The 21915-nt window shown below is 31.6% G+C and overlaps 2 protein-coding genes across 2 annotated transcripts; both read right to left on the bottom strand.

Annotated features, from left to right (window-relative positions):
- Positions 1 to 1403: 1403 nt before the first annotated feature.
- Positions 1404 to 8458, bottom strand: LOC114408344 (uncharacterized mitochondrial protein AtMg00810-like). Its single transcript, XM_028371366.1, has 2 exons — positions 8287 to 8458; positions 1404 to 2041 (listed from the first exon to the last, which is right to left on the bottom strand). Exons 1-2 carry the CDS (start codon positions 8456 to 8458, stop codon positions 1404 to 1406), a joined length of 810 nt encoding a protein of 269 aa, XP_028227167.1.
- A 3394-nt stretch (positions 8459 to 11852) lies between these two features.
- On the bottom strand, positions 11853 to 17364 carry LOC114409142 (amino acid permease 8-like). The gene is made up of 7 exons (XM_028372479.1): positions 17186 to 17364; positions 14040 to 14273; positions 13788 to 13881; positions 13429 to 13646; positions 13084 to 13223; positions 12742 to 12969; positions 11853 to 12526 (listed from the first exon to the last, which is right to left on the bottom strand). The coding sequence occupies exons 1-7, from the start codon at positions 17262 to 17264 to the stop codon at positions 12104 to 12106; spliced, it is 1416 nt and encodes a 471-aa protein (XP_028228280.1). The 5' UTR covers positions 17265 to 17364; the 3' UTR covers positions 11853 to 12103.
- Positions 17365 to 21915: the final 4551 nt, after the last annotated feature.

The following is a 21915-nucleotide window of genomic DNA, read 5'->3' as shown; positions in this document are numbered from 1 at the left end:
CACAAGATACATTCAACTTGAAAAATTAGTGTGTTTAGTTGAATTTGTTTCTAAGAAATAATCGCTTATTTTTTAGAAACATCATCAAAGAACTTTTGAGAAATAAGCATTGTTTTTCCAAAATTAATCTCGATCAAAAAAGCATTTATCACTTATTTCTCCATAATTATTAACTATAGTTTGTTTGTGTTGATGATGAACAGAGTTTTGACAAAAATAAAAGAAAAAACAGAATTTTAGAAAATGTGTATTTGGAGGTTAAATTCATGTTATTTCAAAGAAATAATCACTTATTTTTATTGGCCTCTTTAGATAATTTTATAAAAAAAATAAACAGTTATCTTTTAAGATTTAGTTTCAACTATACACGTATAAAAAAAAAGAAGAATGTACCAAAAAGAAACTAAGCATGCACTTAGTCTTACATGTATGACCAGAGAAATACCTTCTTTAATAAAAAAGAAAATCTACATAGGTTTGCATGTGGTTTTCCTTGTCGTTGTGAAAATCAGGAGCTGTGATCAAAACAAATTGCTGCGGTGAATTCCCGTGGGCTTACATTGTTTTTAGAGAAATGATAGTTATACAACAATATATACAACTTAGAGAGAGAAAAAAAGAGTGAGAAATTTAAATTTGAAATGTAATATAGAGGAAAAAAAGAAGAAAATTAGGACCATAGCATGTCAACAAGTGACGCTGATGTCCCAAACTTGAGTTTGAGTAGTTATTAATGTTGTTGGAGATATATTAAAGAAAATGAGAGCTGAATATTCTTAAATGACAAAATGCATATTTATTGATTGCATAGGATATTGCTTAAATAGATTGAGTTAAAACTCAAAAACAGAGAAAATAACAACTAAATTAGCTAAACTTCAGCAACTAAGCTTAAGCCACTAAATAACCGGTGCATAACAGTCAAATAACCTAACAACAAACTCCTTAAAACTTGATAAATAAATTAAACATGAGACAAAAAAATAAATTAAAGCTCCTTAAAACTTGATAAATAAATTAAACATGAGACAAAAAAATAAATCAAAGCTACTGATGCACACGTTCAAACACTCTTTCTTGCGCGAATTCCAAGTCTCTCTTAAATCTTCAAACTTGTTTTTTGCAAGAGACTTTGTGAATATGTGTGACAGTTCTTCAGTGTTGCAATACTTCAGTCTAACTACACCATCTTTCTAAACATCTCCGACGAAGAGTAATTTGATGTTGAAATCTTTGGTCTTGCCATGAAAAACTGGATTGTTTGAGATAACTATAGTCGCTTGATTATCAACCATGAATTTGGTATTCATTTTTTGCTCTAAGTGTATATCATTTTAAATTTTTCTCAGCCATAAAGCATGATTAACAGATGTTGTTGCAGCGATGAACTCTGCTTTGAATGTTTATTGAGCCACAATTTCTTGCTTCTTTGAACTCCAAGTAAATATTCCTATGAAGTTGAAACAAAAACCGGAAGTGCTTTTCATGTCATTTAAAGACCCGACCCAGCCACTATCAGAATAACCTTGCAACTCAAAGCTTGGTGCCAAACAAAACTTAACACCAAAGCTTACAGTTCCCTTGACATATCTGAGAACTCTTTTTGCAGCTCTAAGATGAGACTCATTAGCACAATTTATAAATCTTGAAAGAACACTTACAACATACATAATATCTGGCCTTGTTGTTGTTAGATACATCAAGCAGCCAACCAAGCTTCTATATTCGGACTCATTCACTTTAGTTGTTCCATTATCCTTGCACAATTTCCCTTTGTGACACATAGGAGTGCTCATACTCTTACAGTTATCCATGCAGAACTTCTTTAGAATCTCATCTGCATACTTTTGTTGACAAATGAATATTTCATTTTGTCTCTGCTTGATTTCTATTCCAAGGAAATAAGACATTTTTCCAAGACCAGTCATCTCAAAGACTCGCATCATGTCTTCTTTGAATTGTTGAATAAGCTCAATGTTGCTGCCAGCGACTAAGAGATCATCCACATATAAGGATACCACAAAAAACCTATCACCGTCACCTTTAACATATAAAGTAGACTCACTAAAGCTTTTAACAAAGCCTAGTTTCAGCAGGTATTCGTCAATTCTGCTATACCAGGCTCTTGGAGCCTACTTCAAGCCGTACAACGCCTTCTTTAATAAATACACCTTGTCTTCATCTCCTTTTGGAGCAAAGCCTTCGGGTTGCTCAACATAAATTTATTCCTTTAGGAAGCCATTTAAGAAGGCTGACTTGACATCAAGCTGACAAATCTTCCATTGCTTTTGTGCTATAATAGCTAGTAACATTCTAACTGTATCTAGCCTTGCAACTGGAGAAAAGGTATCAAAATAATCTACTCCAAAAACTTGAGCATACCTTTTTACCACTAACCTTGCTTTATATTTGTTAATTGAGCCATCTACATTCTCCTTTTTTCTGAACACCCACTTTACTCCAATCACCTTCTGATGTTGAGGTTTTTCAACTAATTCTCAGGTCTGATTTTTTCATTTTATCATAGCGAGCTCTTTCTGCATAGTAACCCTCCATTTAGGATCTTTTTCTGCTTCCTGATATCCTGTTGGTTCAAGCACAACAACACTGCACCTCTGATATATGTCGGCAAGTAATCTAGTGTCGCGAACAGGAGGATGATCAACTAACTCTTCTTGATTCAAATAATCAATTTACTGATTTTTTGCATCGTTCCATCTCCACTTCTCATTCTCCATGAAGCTTACATTCCTACTTATTAGAATTTTTCTTGTGTCAGGTTGAAAAATTCTATAAGCTTTAGATGTTAGGCTATACCCGATAAATATGTCAGACTTCGCTCTTTTGCCCAACTTGCCTCACTTAACCTATGGTACATTAGTAAAACACAAACAACTGAAAACTTTCAGATTTTTTAATTGTGGCTTAAAGCCATACCAGGCCTCAAAAGGAGTTTTCCCATCAACTGTTTTTGTGGGAAGTCTGTTCAACAAAAATACAATAGTATTTGCTACCTCTGCCCAATGTTCTTTGGGAAGTTCCTTCACATGAAGCAGACATCTAGTCATTTCCATTATGGTTGTAACAATCATTTCTTAACTTCCTTTAAATAAATAAAGAAAATAAGATTAGGTCATCAATTCACTCATTATTTAAATTAACTTTTAACCTAGAGCAACTTTTACAAAAACACATTCTGTTCTTTTTTCTCTTCTTCTGACGCACAAGAGCCTTAACAGAGCAACCAGAGGAGAAACTCTAGAGAACACCAGAAACGCCATCATTACTAACGAAGAACGCTTGAGCGACTACCTCGAGGTAAATGATGAGTTATTGTTAGTCGTCTTTTATGACTAACATTTGTATAAAAAAGTTTTATAAAATTTATATCTTTTCCCCCAAATTATGGTTCTTTTTGTAGGTTTGTACATATTTTTAGCTTAGTTTAGTTTTTATGCAGTAGATACACCCTTCAATGAGCATTAATGAGTTTTCAACTTCAGTTTCAGGTGAAAAAGATGAAGAAATAGAAGGTTGCTGCAGCTGGTGTCTCGCTAAGTGAGGCTAATGCGCTTAGCGAGTATCATCCGCTAAGCGAGGCATTAGCTCGCTTAGCGAGTCAAGGGAATCTGGAAGAGAATCTGCCACGCAAGTCATTTGTCTCTTCCTGCGCTTAGCGCGCCTGGCTTGCTAAGCCAAAAGTCACTTACTCGTGCTTAGTGCGAGAATGGCGCTAAGCGAGCCTTCGAGGTCAGAAAGCCCTTAAAAGCTGAAGTTGGCGAAAAAGGAGGTTTGTTGGGAGAGCTTTGGTAGAAAACACATAGAACTATTACATGAGAAACACAATAGGGCAAAGGAGCACCCAAAACCCCAGCTTTCAAGAGGATTCTAGGTTTTAGAGTAATTTGTAGGTTCCTAGAGGTGGAGGAAACATCCCCACCACTGTGTAATCTGTATTTTGCTTCAAAAAACCCCTATTGTAGCTGAAAGGTGGTACCTTACCATGAAAGGCTAAAGCTTTTGTTGGGAAATTCTACCAAGTCTTGATGTAAATATTCTTTACTATCTATTTAATGTTGCTTTGATGTGTTCACTACTTCTATCTGAATTTAATTCTAGCATGCTTTTGGTCTAATCACCCATTTGTGTGTAAAGTTAAGATTTTTAGCATTGAAAAATGTTTTGAATCCTTAGAACTGGATAGAGCAGGGCTAGAAAACTGTATTATCTGGACACGGAGTGCAAGGACTCTAGTTTTTATTATGCTATGACCTTAATGTTGTTCGGTTAGGCTAAGTTCGACGAGAGATCCGAGAACGAAGTTGAATTAGAATTAGCCCATTCACATGAGACATCGATGCTTGGGACAATTGTCCTCAGTATGGAACACAAAAACAACATTAGATAGAGAAAAACCCTTAATTGCATCAAGTAACTTAGTAGAGGGACTCAACGTTTTTATCATTGGTTTATCTTTCGTTTTTAGATAGTTAATTCTGTAGTTATCTCTAGATTTGCTAATATATCTTTTGTTTAATTTCAATCCATGCTTTTATTATACAATGTCTACCAATTGAATGATAACTTCACTAAATGAAACAAATTCCCTGAGTTCGATACTCGGTTTCTTACCATTTTATATTACTTGATTGACTCAGTACGCTTGCCGATAAGATTTCACAGCCGTACTAGAGCTACGAACAGTTACTCACACTTGTGGATTAGAATGAACATATATAGAGATCTCTAGAGGATCAATTTTGGGTTATTTTTATAAATTTTTAATTCATGAACCCTTTCCAATTGAATATTTCATTTGCTAAATTGAGTGTGATATCTATGATCATAAACTTCTGTGATTTTGTTTGTTTAATGTATATTGACATAATATTTTTATTGAAGCGGGTGAATTGTCAAATTGTTATCACTTGATTTTTGTGTATATTAACATTTAAGATTTTTTTTGTTTTACATTTGTGCATTTACCACTGTTTTTGAATTGTCACTAAATTACTATCACTCGAATTAAAGGTTTGGCCCAAACAATTGTATTCCCTTGGCTTGCAATTGAAATTTATGTATTACACGTACATACTATACTAGTTTGTTGAAATATAATATGTATCTCGCTTATGATGTTGACCACGTACGGTTCTTTAGCATATATATATGTATAAAATAGATATCATGCTTTTGTGAAAGTGATCCTATATCCTGCAATCTTTTCTTGTGGCTTGAAATTTGAATCTTAAGTACCATTGTACCTATTCTTTCATATATATATATATATATATATATATATATATATATATATATATATTCTAAAAACATATAAAAATAATATTAAATAAAATAAAGTTATAGAAATTATTGCTTAATAGTGATTATTTTTGCTACATTTTAAATTAATTGTTGTAGAAATTCTTTTTAATTGAAAACAATATAGTTCGGTTTAATTTATACGTGTTTTGTGCCATGTAAATATTACTACTGAGTGATATGTGTATGATTCATGAGATGTGATAAATTGTTTTATTGGGATTATGAAATTGTGATTGAGATTGTGTGTAAGTGATAACCATTTGGTATGTATGAATTGTGAATTACACGGGTGTTGAGATGTTGTATGTATTGAGTTGTGAACTATGAATTATGTAATTATACAACTGAAAGACCCTTTAAGGGCGACGAGTTAATGCGCGATGAGTTGTGATGAGTTCCACGGTGGGAACCCGACGAACTTAATCACTTGAGACGCGACGAGTTAAGATAATTTTGGAAAATAATTGAGATTTTGAAAACAATTGAGTAGTTGTGTACATTGCATAGTTCATAGGTAGAGTCTGTGTGTTAAAATATTTTCTGGTTGGACCTGAATCAGGAGGTAGAGGGTCAGACAGACTTCTCGGAGTCTAGGCATTGGGGGTAAATACACCCGATTTGAGTGCTCCTTTAAGCATGTGCTGATCCCATATGGTTGGAGCATTCTTACAAAACAGAGTGACCCTGATTGGTCTCCCTATGATTTCACTTAATGAGAGTCCCCTGACTTACCCATTGTGAGGCATGTCCCGTCATGTACTCCTAGGCGCCTGACGAGGTTTTTTTATTGAAAAATGGTACCACATTGCATGTAGGCTTGAGTCTAGTGTATTTGTTGCATAACACTTGTGTTTGAATTTCATTGAGTTAACAATTACGATTTGATGTTATTTTCTGGAGTGTGTGAACTTGAGTGAGTGTGATTTTGTGAAGTGATGTTTATATAAATTCAGCTCTAAGTATTATATGTTTCACATGCTCTAGTGTTTTATTATATACGAATGTGATAACTCATTCCCGGTGTGTGTTTGTGTTTGGGCTGAATGCCATTTTGTTTCAGGTGAACCAACATATGATGAGTTCCATGCTGGAATGGAGAGGTTTAGTCTATTCCAGGAAAATGCTTTGATAAATGTGACATCGGGGCATAGGATTTTATTTCAAATTTATAATTCCAAGAATAATATAGTTATTTTATGTTTTTCGCTTTAGTGTGTCTTCTTTTCATTCAGAATGAGTGATCTTGTTTTGAGTCGAGATGATTTTATTAGTATTTGAACAAGTTCTATTATGATTTCACTATGCGAATGTGAACCTTTTACTCTTTTGAAATGTTTTTATTTAAATGTGTTTTAAAATTTTCAATTAATTCCGCATTCTTATCCTTTTATTATATATATGTGTGTGTGTGTGTGTGTGTATGTATGGGGTAGAGGGTGTCACAATGGTTCTATTTTTCCGTTCACTGACCCCATTTTGTTGTGGAGTGTATGGGGCTGTAAGTTGATGCTTAATTCCAGCCTCCTCACGGAATTTATCAAATTCATTTGAGGTGTATTCTCGTTATCTGACCTTAAAACTTGAATTCTAAAGTCACTTTGGTTCTCAATCCAGTTCTTGAATTTGAAGAACACACCTGCAACCTCTGACTTGAACCTGAGAAAATAAATCCAACACATCCTTGTATAATCATCAATTAAAACAATGTAATATTTACTCCCATTGAGTGAAGGAGTTTTATGAGGTCCGACAATGTCTATATGAATGAGTTGCAAGTTCATGTTAGCTCTCTAAGCTCCTTTTTGGAAAGGAAGCTTTGCTTGTTTACCAAAATGACATGCCTTGTAGCTTGGTAGATTGAACTCAATATGGGGCAAGCCACGAACTAACTCCTTTTGCATATTAAAAATTGTTGTGTGATGAAAATGACCTAGCCTCTTATGCCAAGTCTCTGTGTTGGTCATAGCAGTAGTATAAGTTGCTTGCTCCTCCTCCATTGGGTCAAGTGAGAAACTCTTGCTTCTTATTTTAATTATTATGACCTCATTGTCATATGGATTCTTGATCGTGCACTGCTTGTTCTCAAAGAAGACTTTGAATCCCTTATCAAGTAGCTGCCTAACACTCAATAAATTCTGATCAATTCAAGTACATACAAAACATCATAAATTTGTTTTGTACATGCGCTACTCTCTGTAAAAACACTTCATTTTCCCTTGACAGTAATGTAATCGCCATTGCCAATTCTGACTTTGGATGCTTGTGACTTATCCAAATCTTTAAAGAGTTCTTCATTACTAGTCATGTGATTAGTACAACCACTGTCTACAAGCCAACAGTCACTAGAGCTTGAACTGCTGCTTGTAAAACAAGATGCTACGAACAATTGCTGCTCTTCCTCTTGTTCGCTTACTACTTGGGCATCGTCCATTGCTTTTGCATATTCTTTCATGGTGGCCAAGTTTATTGCACTTCCTGCACTTTACATTAGGTCTTCTCCAACACTTGAAAGGAGGATACCCCTTCTTGTTACAATGTTTGCAAGGTGGAAAGTCCCTCTTCTTTTTGCCAGCTGTAACACTTGGGTTGAAATTCTTCTTAAAACTTCTCCTTTTGTCTTTCTCTCCTTGATTGCTTTGTAACTTAGCTTGAAATGCTCCTTCCACAGAATCTTCACTCCTCATCAATCTTCTTTGTTCTTGAGCTTGTAAAGCATTGTTTAGTTATGCCAAGGTGATTTTTGATAGATCTTTGCTATTCTCCATGGAAGATACAATAGCATCAAATCTTTCAAGAAGGGTTACAAGTATTTTCTGAACGATTCTTGAATCAGAAAATTCAGAACCAAGCAGCCTTATTTGGTTAGCAATGCTAAGAAGCTTATCTATGTACTCATTGATTGTCTCTGACTCCTTCATTCACTCTGTATCTCGAACGCACAAATTAGATTGAGCACTTGCATACCTTTATCTTTGTCATCTCCTTCATATTCAGTTTTAAGGAAATTCCAAACTTCAAATGCCAAGTTTTGGTGCATGATTCTAGTAAAAATATCTTCTGAAACAACAACAAATAATGTAGCTTTTTCCTTTGACTTCCTTGATTTCTTTAAAGTATGACTCTTCAGCCGAGCCATGGTCAGATTATATGTTAAGGGAAGAACTTCATAGTCTTCCTCAACAGCTTCCTAGAGATCATTCGCTTCGAGGTGGGCTTTCATCCTGGCTGCCCATAATTTATAATTTTTACCCTTAAACACTAGTGGCGCTAATGCTGTAAAGGGTGTTTCAGAATCCATGTTATGGATTGAATCAAGGAAGGTAAGATTTGCTATTGGATTACTCACAAATCCCTTGAGAAAATAGCTCTTGATACCAGTTTATTGGAGAAATATTAAAGAAGAGGAGAGCTGAATATTCTTAAACAACAAAATGCACATTTATTGATTGCATCTTAAATAGATTGAGTTAAAATTGAAAGACAAAGAAAATAAAAATTAACTAGCAAAACTTCAGCAACTAAGCTTAAGCCATGAAATGACGGATACATAACAGTCAAACAACCTAACAACAAACTCCTTAAAATTTGGTAAATAAATTAAATATGAGACCAAAAAAAATAAAAAAATCAATACTACTGATGCACACGTTCAAACAAATGTAACCACTTAAAAAAACTTTTCACCGAATAGGAGATTGCATAATTTGCTCAAACTCAAACTTTGTGACTTTAATTTCGCCCACAGAATGTTCCCATGACTCTCCCAGGTGGTCAATTCTCAATAGGCAACCATGAAACTAATTTAGATTAGTTGCAATGTAAATGTCAAGAAGTACTAGTGGTTAGGAAAGTTCCCATTTCATTAGTATATTCTAATTTCTAAGTGTTGGGCGTTTTTCTTAGCAGAAGTTAACTACAGTGGTGCTTAGTCAAACTTTCAAAAGCTTCCTTCAGTTTAACTACAATGGTCTCCCTTTCGGATTCAATCCTCCTCCAACACTATTCATTTTAAAGTGGTAAAATACTTGTGCTCAGTGCTCTTGCATATTCAGTTTTTTTTTTTTTTTTTTTTTTTCTGGAAAGTCTTGAAGAACAAAAATTAATCAAAATAACATAATTCTAAAGTGACTTCAACCTACCTTCTGGTGTAATACTCTACTCTGTCTATTACTCCTTTGAGATTGGAGCTTATATTTATATTCCTTGAATTTACATTTGAACACTACAACTTGTGACATTTACTATAGCCAAAAGAAAACAAAATTGAAATTGGATGTACTAAATATGAGTTTATTTTCGGTCTTAGTCTCACACAGATAATAGTAATAAGTCAATGAGGGTTTGCATTTTAAATTTACCTATCTTTTGAATAACAACTAGTCAGACTCTATAAACAATTTGGTTTGATCTTACCATACCAACCCCACAACTGGTAGATATTTTGACAAATCGGTTTGATAATACCAACCAACCCCACTTCATTATTAGTGTCTTAGAATAATGTTCGTAGTTCTTAGAAGATGCTAATTTGCTTGATTTGTTTAGTTGCAACTTGTTACAGACTAGAATAAGTGCTCACCAATCGACATTCGACAAGGAAAATGAACCCAGGAATTCGTGCAAGTTGTAGATATTTTATATTCAAGAGCAATGCATAGAAACACACCCAAGTTCTAATGTTTAATGGAGAGTAACACACATTTCCAAAAGCAGCTAAAGCCAAAGAAAGCCCCAGTGAACTTGTATTTCCTTTGTTGAGTCCTCTTGGCAACTTATTCTATTTTCCATCTCTCTTGCAGAGAATATATACCCTCATGACTGTAATCAACCAACTAAAGTTTGACTTAGTGTTTGTTTGATTTTGTGGTGTAAAACATTTTGAATTGACTTTGTTTCCTTTCAAATTTGATTTTATTAAGAAAATGCCAATGTTTAGTTATTGTTAGATAAAATTAATTTTACTTTCAAACCTCGACTTGACTAGTAGTGTGTTTGAATAACCTATGAAAATCTATTTAACCCACAAAGTTATGGTGATACTATGAAAAACAAGAAACAATAATTTGTTGCTTTACGTTTAATGTGAAAAGTTAATTGATTTTTATCACCTTATAACTGTCCCAAACACACAATAGAAGTGATAAAGGTTAGTTTTTGTGCTGAGTTGAAAATTTTACACCAAACTTGCTTTCAAAATAAGACATCCAAAAACATAAAATACTTCAATTTAATATCAATTTTGCAAAGACTCAACTAAGCACATGCTTAGACATGAAACAATACAATGGGAATACACACGACTAAAAACAATTTCAGCAATCGATTTGTGTGGCTGAGTAGTATGCAATGTTAAATATGTGAAAAGAAGATAGACGTCAAAAATCAAAATTAGGAAATATCATTACTTAGACCAGGACAGAGTATTTGTTCGCTGATTTGTCACCAAGATGATTAGTCTTGAAAACATTTCACTGAAAGTGGCCCATACCATACTCTGTGAAACATACTTTGCAATGTTACTATAATCATAGACAAAGGAAGTATTTGAAAAGTATAGTTTGGTGTCCACTACATGATTTAAATTTTTGTATATTAGGTTTCAAATGAATGTGATAATAATTCTGATACTTTCTTCATCCAAGATTTACTTACAATTTACAAGTTGAATTCACCAGCTACATTTGAAAGGAATCTCATTGCTCATTTTCAGCAAAACAATCTAGAATTGTGTAATGACGGCTTAGGACTGAATAGAGAACATAATTTATAAGAGGTTAGTAAATTATTCTTATGCGTATCATTTTTATTTAAAAAATTAGGTTAACCACAGGTATCTCTATGCGTTTTGAAATACCCAACTTTAATCCTTAAAGTTAACACTGCAAGGGACGAAACCATTTGATTTTAAGAACTAAAGTTTGGGTATTTCAAAAATATAAAAATGAAAACTTAAGATTTTAAATTCACGGACTAAAACCAAATAGGACACCCATTTTTTAAGGAGCAAAATCACCATTAATCTTATACAAATTTAGTTTATAAACAGACACAGGACAATAAAGTATACTATTCCTTGGACTTGGCCTTGTATTTACCAAGAGCATGGCCCAATCTATGAATGGATGATGCAGCCAACGACACAAGCAAGCACAAAAAGCTCAACGTTTGAAGTCCAAACCTCCAACTATCCAAGTGTTCCTTTTCTTATCTTCTGTTTGACAATGATTCAATTAACAAATCCACTATAGAAACAGCAGAATAGACCACCAAAAACAAATACATCGATTTCTAGGAGTTTTTTTTTCCATTTAATCACCTAGACTTTTCGTTGATTGTTTTTTTTATCAGATATGATATTGTTAGTCATACCTAATAACAAGGGATGGATTTGTTTTCTTGTTTGATTCTAGATCTATTTAAAGAGGAAATAAATAGAGATATAATGTTATTTTTAACTATTAACAATTTTTTTTTAAAAAAAACTATTTAAATTCAACTTAGAAATAGGGATAAATGAAAGAGATGGATGATTAAGAAGATTAAGCATATACATAAACATAAATGAGAGTAATTTGATATAACTGAGGCAGAAATGTTTTGACTAGTTGAAATAATGTTTGCTCACACTGTAAGTTGGAATAATGTAGCTGACAAATAATTTTACTTTCAGATAATTTTCACTGCCTTGTTGAAATTAACTTGTCTCACTTATTTTTCTGCCTAGCTATAGCTATATTCACATATCTCAAATGTGAGACACAAGAATGTGCAACCAAATGCCCTATTGTTTATACATGAAAAGTTTGTATTTTTTTATATTCTTGCTAATTCCACGAATGGAACCAACTGCCGCGGAAACTGTAACTAGGAAGCATGAGAAGCTCAATATTTGAAGACAACACCACTTCAATGATAGTCTTTTTACCTGTTTCTGTGCAATGTGCATTTGTACAGGGAAGAAGACAATGAGAGGCCAAAACCCAATTGCTCCAAGCAAGGCAAGAAACTCATTGAAAAATGGCATGGCCATGGCAATAACTGTAGCCACTACCACATACATTGACCTCCAAATTAGCCTAAACAAGTTGATGTTAAATGTTAAGGAGCCCATTTTGATGGGGTAGCCCTTGTTAATGAAATCTGAACGCGGCCATGCCATGTTAGCACCCATCTCAATTACACGAAACAATGGTTGAGCCATCACCTGTCAAATAACATTACATGGATTAAAAACATATTTAAGTCATGTACTTATTATTATATACTTACCATGTAAGAAAGTAAGAAAATGAGTAGGAGGATGGTATTGGAAGATTTAGAAATATCTTATCTTCTCTTAAAAGAAATTCTCTTCTAATATATTTATATAGAGAGGGAGAAGGAAGGAGAGATTGAATTTCATAAATAAAAGGATCGAACCTGATATGCTCCAACCATGTGGATTACGATGAAAACATTGCCAAGGGCGACCAACCAGAATGGCTCGTAAAATCCAAAGCCGGTGAGGATGTTCCCCGGTGTGTCATGTCCGAAAGCAGCATAGCCAAGGCCACCGCATAGCAGGAAAAGTATTGTCATTGCTGTGATTCCTAACACATTCGCCTTTTTCATCTGTTTGTTTTCTGGTGGATATGACTTCAATGTGTCCTAAATAATCCACTCACATCCATAACAATCAAATTTCACAGAATGACTTATTTCTATCTATTTTCTTAGTATAGTGTGATAGTATAATTACTTTAATAATGTGTTATTACTTACCATTATGTCATAAATAACAGTAGCAAAAGAGCAAGCAAGTGCAATGTTTCCCAAAGCACTGAAAACCTTCCAAACTTTATCCGCTTCAGATAAATCAGGTCCTACTTTGTTTCCAAATATACTGGTTGCTTCTCCTTTACCTGTTCACACCCCAAATGCCTCCCATAGTAAGTAATACATGATTGGAATAAAACTGTCAACGAATCTACTCATAAAACACCCTTCTATACAGGGGAAACCTCCAAAAAAGAAATTGGTGTAGAGACATTCTTTATAAATACTATATTGTATTAAAACTTCGGAATTATTGGAAAGATTTTGAAAAAATATAGGTAAAATTCATACCTGAGACCACCACTGCCAGAGAAAGCCCACTTCCAATGAATGCATAACCGAAAGAGGTAGCAGCAGCAATGGTTGAAAGCCACGTTAACTTGTGGAAATTTGGGATTTGAGACAATAAAATTTGGAAAATCCCAAAACCAATCATATAGGGATTATTTGAAAACTTGCAATAAGCAGCATGGCCTTTTTTGTGAAAGCAAATGGCTTTCTTTATAGCCCTGCCACAATCAGAGTCATTATTATTATACAAAAGAAGATGAATTTCAGAGCCCCTCATCTAATTAATTATTAGTATTATGCACAATCAGCAACACAAATGATTAATTAGTTTATGAATGTAATAAAATAAAATAACGTACACCAAGCTTATAGAACTAGTTATAGTGTAGCCCACTGTAACCCCAGCGAGCTTCCCATATAGGACAGATCCGCAAAACACGTGCATTTTTCCACCTAATTTGTTATATGGAAGTAATCAAACATTTAAAATAGGCAATGAATTTATATATTTACATGATTTAATTTTGATTGATAGAAAATTAATTAATCTATCCTTATGCATGCATAAGAATATATAGGTAGGGAAAGTAGATTAAGTAAGATTATGATACCAAGGTAGGCATCAACAGCCTGCATGTAAGTGTAGTTCCTCTTGCCACTGACTGGGTCAGGATATCTATAGCAATCAGCTATAAGATTGTAAGTGTAAACGGAAATGCATGCAAAGAGGACCATCACGGCTATGCCAGCTATCCATCCAAGCTGAGCCATGGCCCATGCCAGAGCCAACACTCCTGCACCCACCACCACCGTTACTATGTGCGTGGTAGCAATGAACACGTTCCCTGCAATGCAAAGTAACCATCCCAATCCACATAAACTGTTTAGTGTTTAGCTTATTCTGCCGCAAGTTAAACCATAAAAGAATATGATTGATTACTTTAATAAGAAAAGTTAAATAGTAGTAGTAGTTTATATCTGTTTGTCCGAAGTGCACACTCCACACCTGTTTTTGGTGTCAAATCAAATTTTGAGGGAGAGGGTAAAAAATTGCAATTGTTGAAAAAAAAAAACAAAAAAAAATGATGTATTTTTATTAATTATAAAAATAAACTAAAGTTTCTTTAAAAATGCAAAATAATACCATTTTTTATATGCTTTAGTTTTTGTTTTGAAAAAAAGATGGGTATGATATGATAAAATTTATTATGTGATAGGAAGATAAAAACATGGAGAAATGAGAAGTGCTGAAAGAATATTTAAAATGATAAGATATTTTTATATTATTATTCCAAATATATTTATGCAATCAACTTTTTTGTGTTAAATGAACACTTGACGATGAGTTTACCAACTTTTGGTCAAATCGAAAACTTAACTCCATTCTTTTTTAATCTTAGCTTAAAGGTTTGCTAGATCACGTGTGTGAAAAAAAAAAAAAAACCTTGATTCAATCCTTAAAAATTACTTAATTTATTTAAAAAAAAAACATAAAATACTTAATTTATGATTTAACCCAAATGTTTCGTAGAACAATCCAAACTATTTATGATTTCCTTTTTTACTTTTGAATAGTAAAAAAAGCTCAAATGAGTTGGTCTATAATTTTTAGTTTTTATTATGTACAATGAAGATTATGAAAATCGAACATAAATTTTTCATATATCTACTTAACTCCTACTACTTGAGCGACTTTAGTGAGTTGTTAGACTATAAATTTACGTATCAATACCAATTTTATAAATGAACTCGCATAATGCACCTCAATTTCATCTAATAGAAACCCTAAGAGCTGTGAGTTAGGCAGACCATTTCGCGGCCCATGTGACTATGACTAACTGAGATCTGTCTAGTTGGGCTTAGCGATTCACTTTTGGAAATGGAATGGCATGTGAAACACAAAAGAATACGCGTCTGTTTCCGTACGGTAGGTGTCAAAGGGAGTTTCATGGCCACAATATTTTTCTTCCTTTTGCTGAGAGTGGATCAGCTTCGTTATTTTCACCATTTGCTTTGTCTAAAACTAAAAGATAAAACACATTGCACATGGTTGGTTGGAAACTTAGTTGCCTCCTTGGCCCAGTTTTCCAAAAAGAGTTGATTCCTTGGACCAGTTTTGTAAAAGTAAAATCCCAATCCCATGCATATATGGTAGTAGTATTTTTTATTTGTCTGTTCTAGGTGTATTTTATTTCAGATGAATTTGAGAACTTGTGTAGTTCTTTTTAGCTGTAAGCCTGTAAGCATTGTTCTTAAGAAGGGTATTTGTATTAAATTAAGTTATCGGTAAAATAAAAGAGATTTTTGCTGAACGGGGATGTCGGCATCCAAGTACGAATACGCAATTGCTCCACAGCCCAAAATCTAAAGATTCAAATTGGCTGTCATGTATTGTTTTCTTCAATTGGATAATTGAATGAAAATCCTTTTTTATATAATATTTCACCTTAGCTATTAATTGTTTTTGCTATGTTGTCGCTATTTAATTAAATGGATGGACATAAAAAGGAGAGACAACAAATTTGATTCCAAAATTTTAGGTTATGCTTTCAGTTTTTAATTAGTCTAATATAATTTTTTTATAAAAATATGTAACGTCATACTATCTATCCAGCGTTATGAAAATCTTTCTTGAGCTAATAACAAATACACACTACGGGTAGAATTGATATGATCTATGGGTTAGAAGACATTCATATTCTTTGATTCAGGAGACAAAAAAAAGTAACATGAATTAGTTCGGACAATATGTTATGCCATTAGAGTAGGCAAATCAAGAAACCATAAAAAAGTTGAGCAAAAAGAGGAATGCAATGAAGGAGAAAAGTTAGTTACACTAATCACTAACCATATACCACAAAGCGAGGACTAGCGATATCCATTGGACAAAAGTTCATAAGAGGATGGTCTATCCAACTATATAAACACTTATCATGTTCATGAATTACTTGATGTGAGACTTTTATTAAGAGTAAGGGAAAAAGTGTGTTAAGTTATTAGATCATAATTCCATTATCTCTTGATGATTCTGCTTTCTTACTCTCCGTGTCTATGATTCTGCTTTCTTACTCTCCGTTTCTTGTGATGCAACTATGTTATACTAGTACTCCTTCTTCACTCTTCTTCAGAATTAATACTATAAAAGTAGGATTATCTTACATATTATCAAAGCTTTTTTTTGAATCGGTATGTTCCGAGTGAGTCCAAACTCATGCATCATCTTCAATTTTAAGAATCCTAACCCTTAAATGGACGCGCATTAAGGGAATATCTCAAATAACGTGTTAGTGTTTGTCATCGGTAGATACCATTCACGTGGAATCTTCTGACCCCAAATCACCCTTCAAGATATGTCCATGAAAACTTTTTCAAAACGTTGTTTTTTTCCAATATAATATAACAGAAAAACTCGTAATCATCAATATTAATAATACAGTAGATCTACAACGTAAAACACGCAGTTTTTAGTTAATTTAGGTTTCTGTCTTCTTCAAAAGTATTATTTCGCAAGTTTAGTTTAATTTACCCGATCCCTTTCAAATGGCACATGAACAAATTAATATGTAGATTTTTGGCATCATGTTTTGAGTATCTTAGCCACATAAAATACATGCATAATACTAATAATCTGAAATATGAAATAAAAACAGGAGAATAGAGGAATTGGATACAATTATATATTCAAATTTAATTTTATTTTTAACTTAAATTTTTTCCAATAATATCATAAATGCATTGATAGAGAAAGCATACTAACCGGTTCTTTTGACTCTACCATCGTCGTCGAGTTCCGCTGGGTCTCTTGAAGGAATATCCTTACCTGCTTCAATGTCCATTGATTAATGATGAAGGAATTTGTTATCTCAGAAGCGGGAGCACCTAATATATGAGAGAGCAGAGTCGTGGGAAAATGAGAGAGAATAAAGAAAAATGTCGAAAAAGGAATATGGGGAAAAGTTACGAGCACCCACTGAGTTTATATAAACCGGTTTCAAACTGTTGCAGATATATTTTTGTAACTGCATAATATTTTATTTTTCAGTTTTTAAAATAGGATTTAGTAAATAAGTTGATTTCCTATATTTTAGCAGTGAGTCAGTTTTAATGGATTAGACTAATCAATAAGTGGTTCCTCTTATCTTTAAGGAACAAGTTAGTTTTGTTTTACTAATATCTTGTTATCTAATTAGTTTATCTGTTGCTATTTATTTTATCGCTGAAAACAATTTGAATTAGAATAGAATAATTCTATATCCTCCACATATCCATTGTCTCTCTTCTCTCCTCTGTTTTTTATACTTTCCTCCACAAAACCAACACAAACGAAAAGGGAGTTCACTTCCCCCTTATCCGAGTGTCCTTGTGTATGCAAATGCTCATCTCTGGCACCCTTTTAAACTTAAATCATTTATACTACCTATTTTAAAACTTAAATCACATTTTTAAATATAAATTTATAACCATCAAATATTGTCATGGTTATTGGTTAAATATATGTCATTTTGAACTAAAATATCTATTTTATATTTATCTTTTGTTATCTTCAAAAATCTTAAATATATGTCATTTTGAACTAAAAGAAGTATTAGATAAGGAGGTTTTGACATTTTTTTCTTGTTAAGGAGAATTTTTGGTTATTTTATTATTTAATAATTTATATTGATCAATAAGACATTTAATAGAAAATATTTTTTATAAAAAAATTTACAACTTATACATCATCTCAAGTAATTGACTAGATTCTTCGATAGATTTTAAATCAATTTTTTAAGTAAAAATTTAATTAATCCTATTTTTTAAGGAAAGCACATCAATCTCACAATAAAGATCCACTTATGGTATAAAACATCATTTGTGAAAGGGAAACCAATATCTTTCTCAATATTCCTTAAATATTATAGAAGAGTACTAAAAAGTAAAAATACACTTTTTATCATAAAACTCCAAAGTTTGATGAAGATAATGAAACACAACATAAATGATGGGCAATCACTACTAGAAAATTAACTTTTAACGACAATTTTAATATACATTTAAATATGGTTGTGAAATCGTTTTTGAAACTAACGACATTAAAAGTGATTGATGTATCACGATGGTTATAGAATAAATCATCTTAAAAAATATATATCTTTTTAAGATGGTTCTTATATAAAACTCGTCTTAGAATATGCATCTTTTAAGACAATCTTTTAATAAGAACGATCTTAAAATGTATCTCTTCTAAAACAGTTCTTTCATAAAAACAGTCTTAGAATGTGCTTCATTAAGTAATTTCATTGATATATAGAAACATACTACATCATACCATCTCAAAATTGATATTTATACCAAACTACAATAAAAAAAAAATAAGGCAATGGAAGAATGAAAACAATGACTTCAAAAATGTCAAAAATGTCACAGTATCATTTACTACATCGGTTTTTTTATAACTGATGTAGATAAGACAACGTGAAAAGACACTTTTGTGATAGTGAATGAAAAAAGTTATTGGTCGACCAAGTATTTTTTTTATATTAGCGATTGACCAAAGTAATACTTAAAGGGAGAAGGGAATAATCCCAACAGTTATTAAAAGTTATAAAATTATGCTATTAAAAATAAAGAGTAATAATTATAAATATTTCCTATCTCTAAAAATATTCACACTTAACATGTAATATAGTGATTTATATGCATATAAGGTAAAAAAACTAAAACATTATTAAAAAACAAAATTATTATAATATTTTAAGGATGAATATTTTATTATATTATAGCAAGTTTGTATTGATTTATTTAATTAAATATTTCCCTGTGAATATTTTATTATAATTTTTAAGCTGTTATTTGAAGTATGTAGGGAAATATTTCTTTATTAAATATAATCACAACCTAATATTATAAATATTAAATTGAAAAATCTGCTTAATATTAAGAAGAATTTATTGAAAAGTGATTCAATTATCAATATTTAATATTATATAGCTAGATATGTATGCTTATAATTTAAAACATTAAAAGTTACATATATAGTGGAGCGATACAGTGGTTATATTTATAGGCAGGTGGTGGCATTACATAATGGGAATCTGGATTCGCTGTTCTCCCTAGTTCATATATTCATTCACACAGACCACATGAACTGAAGTCGTTAGATTATAATTGGACACATATATTTCAATTAAAAGATAAATTTAAAGCACACCTTTAAAATCTAAACCATTTAATCTTCATCCAATAAGTTCGATTAAGTGACTACATCAATGCGTGAAATTTTCAATTACAGAAAATCCGTTGACCACACATGGTGCATGCATGAACAGAGGAACATTATTCAGTAGTAGAAGAAGAAGAAGCAAATTGGTCGTGCTATTTGAACGGTCATAATGAAATGCTTGTGATTGACATAGATATAATTTTATAAACTGCATTAGTGGGAGGGAGATTCGAATAAAACAACAAGAACTAATTAAAGTAGAGTGGAGAATGGCTCCAACATTTCAGTGTCTTTCCTTAATATGTTTTGGGTACAGTGGAATACCTTGAACTTAGCCAAAAGGTAGAGAAAGGTATGGTACAGTGAAATACCTTTTCTTACTTTCATAATTATTATTTGACAAAATAAGTAAATAACCAATTGTTTGCTACTACTAACAAAACTTACTCATAGTTGCTTATGATGATGTTCCTAGTGGTATTGTTAGTTACGTGGTGGAAGCATAATTTAGAAATTGGCTAAATTTTCGATTATTCAAGAGGACTAGCGGCGGTTTAAACCATTGGTAAACGACAACCTTAACCGCCAGTAAAACAGCTACCTTTTTTTTTTTTTTTATTGTAATGGCGTCATATTCATAACTTCAAAAACCTTCAAATATCGAAATTACAATTGGATTTACATTCAATGTGGAGAGAAATCAAATGCTTTTCATACATTTATAGTTTTAAATAATCTTAATTTTGTGATCTTGAACAAGATTATAGCTAAATTCAATTCTAGCAAATCATATTACAAAACTTAGGCAAATGCTAATTAGTATTTTTGGATATTGGTTAAAGAATTGAAAAAATAATTTTATTAATTGGAATACTGTTTGTAATCTTTTTTACACTTTCCTATAATTTTTTATAATGAATATTTTTATCTTTTAATTTCTTAACTAATAATTTAAGGGCACATGTTAGTAAATCCTTAAAATTTATTCACACATATAAGGTCTTAATAGAATTTATTAAATCTAGATTTTGACTCAACTTTATGCCATTTTAATGATTTTGTTGAAAGCCATTCAAACACGGCTAGTCAGACAAAAAACTACTCACAATTAATTATTTAATTATAAATATCCCATATAAAATATATTTATTAAAATCAAATGTGAAAAAATATGTTTTGGATACATTTGACTTAAATCAAAACGCAGAAAAGTTCTAAATAAATTTCCATTATCAATAGTTAAAGATGTTTTAAATGATGTTTGATTTGATTGATTTCTGTTTTTATTTTCAAAGAAATCAGAGAATAAGAATAAAAATAGTTTGATTCAAATTTATAGAAAACATATTCTTTAAATATATTTTTAAAAACATACCAAAAACTAAAAACAACAAATCAAATTTTTGAGTTTTTTCTAAACAAGTAAAAACATGGTGACATTTTCGGATATTTTCTTCTTAATATATGTTTTATAAATCTTAAAAATTTTAAAACAAAAACAAAAAATAAACATTCAAACCGAACGTGACCTTAATGTTTCAATATTTTTAGGTTTTTGCTTGTCCACGTGAAAACGTTCAATAACATGAATAAATTTTTATATAGTTAATGTGCTAAATTTAAAAGTGATTAGAGAAGCACTAACAAGTGAGGTCTCTTCAACATTAATTAGCTGAAGATAAATGTTGAAAGAATTTTACAGTGCATACGATAAAACTAAATGCTGAAAGAATTTTATACATTTAATTGAGTTCATTCAGTACGTTTAACTTAAATTAATCAGACATTAAGTGACTTTTAAATATTGAAAGGCCAGACTTGACTTTAAATAGATAGAACCTTTCTTAAATTTGAAGTATAAATTTGACTTATTTACTTGACACTTATTTTTCTAATGAATGGATTAATATTTTTAAATTTTGACCTAATTTTAAAATAAATACATAATTAAATAAACCGATAAACCTACTTTTAAATAAATTAGTTAACGGTCCTAAATCCAAAATTTTAAATGTGGCAACAAATATATAATAATAATAATAATTTAATATATTATTATTATTAGGATAAAGTATAATTTTATTTTTTCTCAAATTTTTTAATTTTGGTTTTAGTTCTCTAAAATTGTCACTCTAAATTTTGATTTGACTTAAATATATTTTTAGTCCTTTAAAATTGAATTAATTTCTTTTTAGTCCTCTAAATTCAAAATATTTTTTTTAAGTACTTGAAATAATAAAATATATTTTGTAGTACTTTTGCATAGCACGAGACAAACATAGAAT

This window comes from Glycine soja, chromosome 4 (assembly GCF_004193775.1).
Source record: "Glycine soja cultivar W05 chromosome 4, ASM419377v2, whole genome shotgun sequence".
Taxonomy (NCBI): domain Eukaryota; kingdom Viridiplantae; phylum Streptophyta; class Magnoliopsida; order Fabales; family Fabaceae; genus Glycine; species Glycine soja.
The sequence above is the reverse complement of the archived record's forward strand: the minus strand, read 5'-3'. Positions and strand labels throughout refer to the sequence as shown.

Excerpts from the sequence above, each read along its gene's own strand:
- LOC114408344 (XM_028371366.1), bottom strand. The coding sequence starts at position 8,458 with ATGGCTCGGCTGAAGAGTCATACTTTAAAGAAATCAAGGAAGTCAAAG. Across the intron at positions 2,042-8,286 it reads AGGAGATGACAAAGATAAAG|GTGACGGTGATAGGTTTTTT; the intron begins GTATGCAAGTGC and ends TATATGTTAAAG.
- LOC114409142 (XM_028372479.1), bottom strand. The coding sequence starts at position 17,264 with ATGGACATTGAAGCAGGTAAGGATATTCCTTCAAGAGACCCAGCGGAA. Across the intron at positions 13,224-13,428 it reads TCTGGCAGTGGTGGTCTCAG|GTAAAGGAGAAGCAACCAGT; the intron begins GTATGAATTTTA and ends GGGTGTGAACAG. Across the intron at positions 12,527-12,741 it reads ACATGGTTGGAGCATATCAG|GTGATGGCTCAACCATTGTT; the intron begins GTTCGATCCTTT and ends GTTATTTGACAG.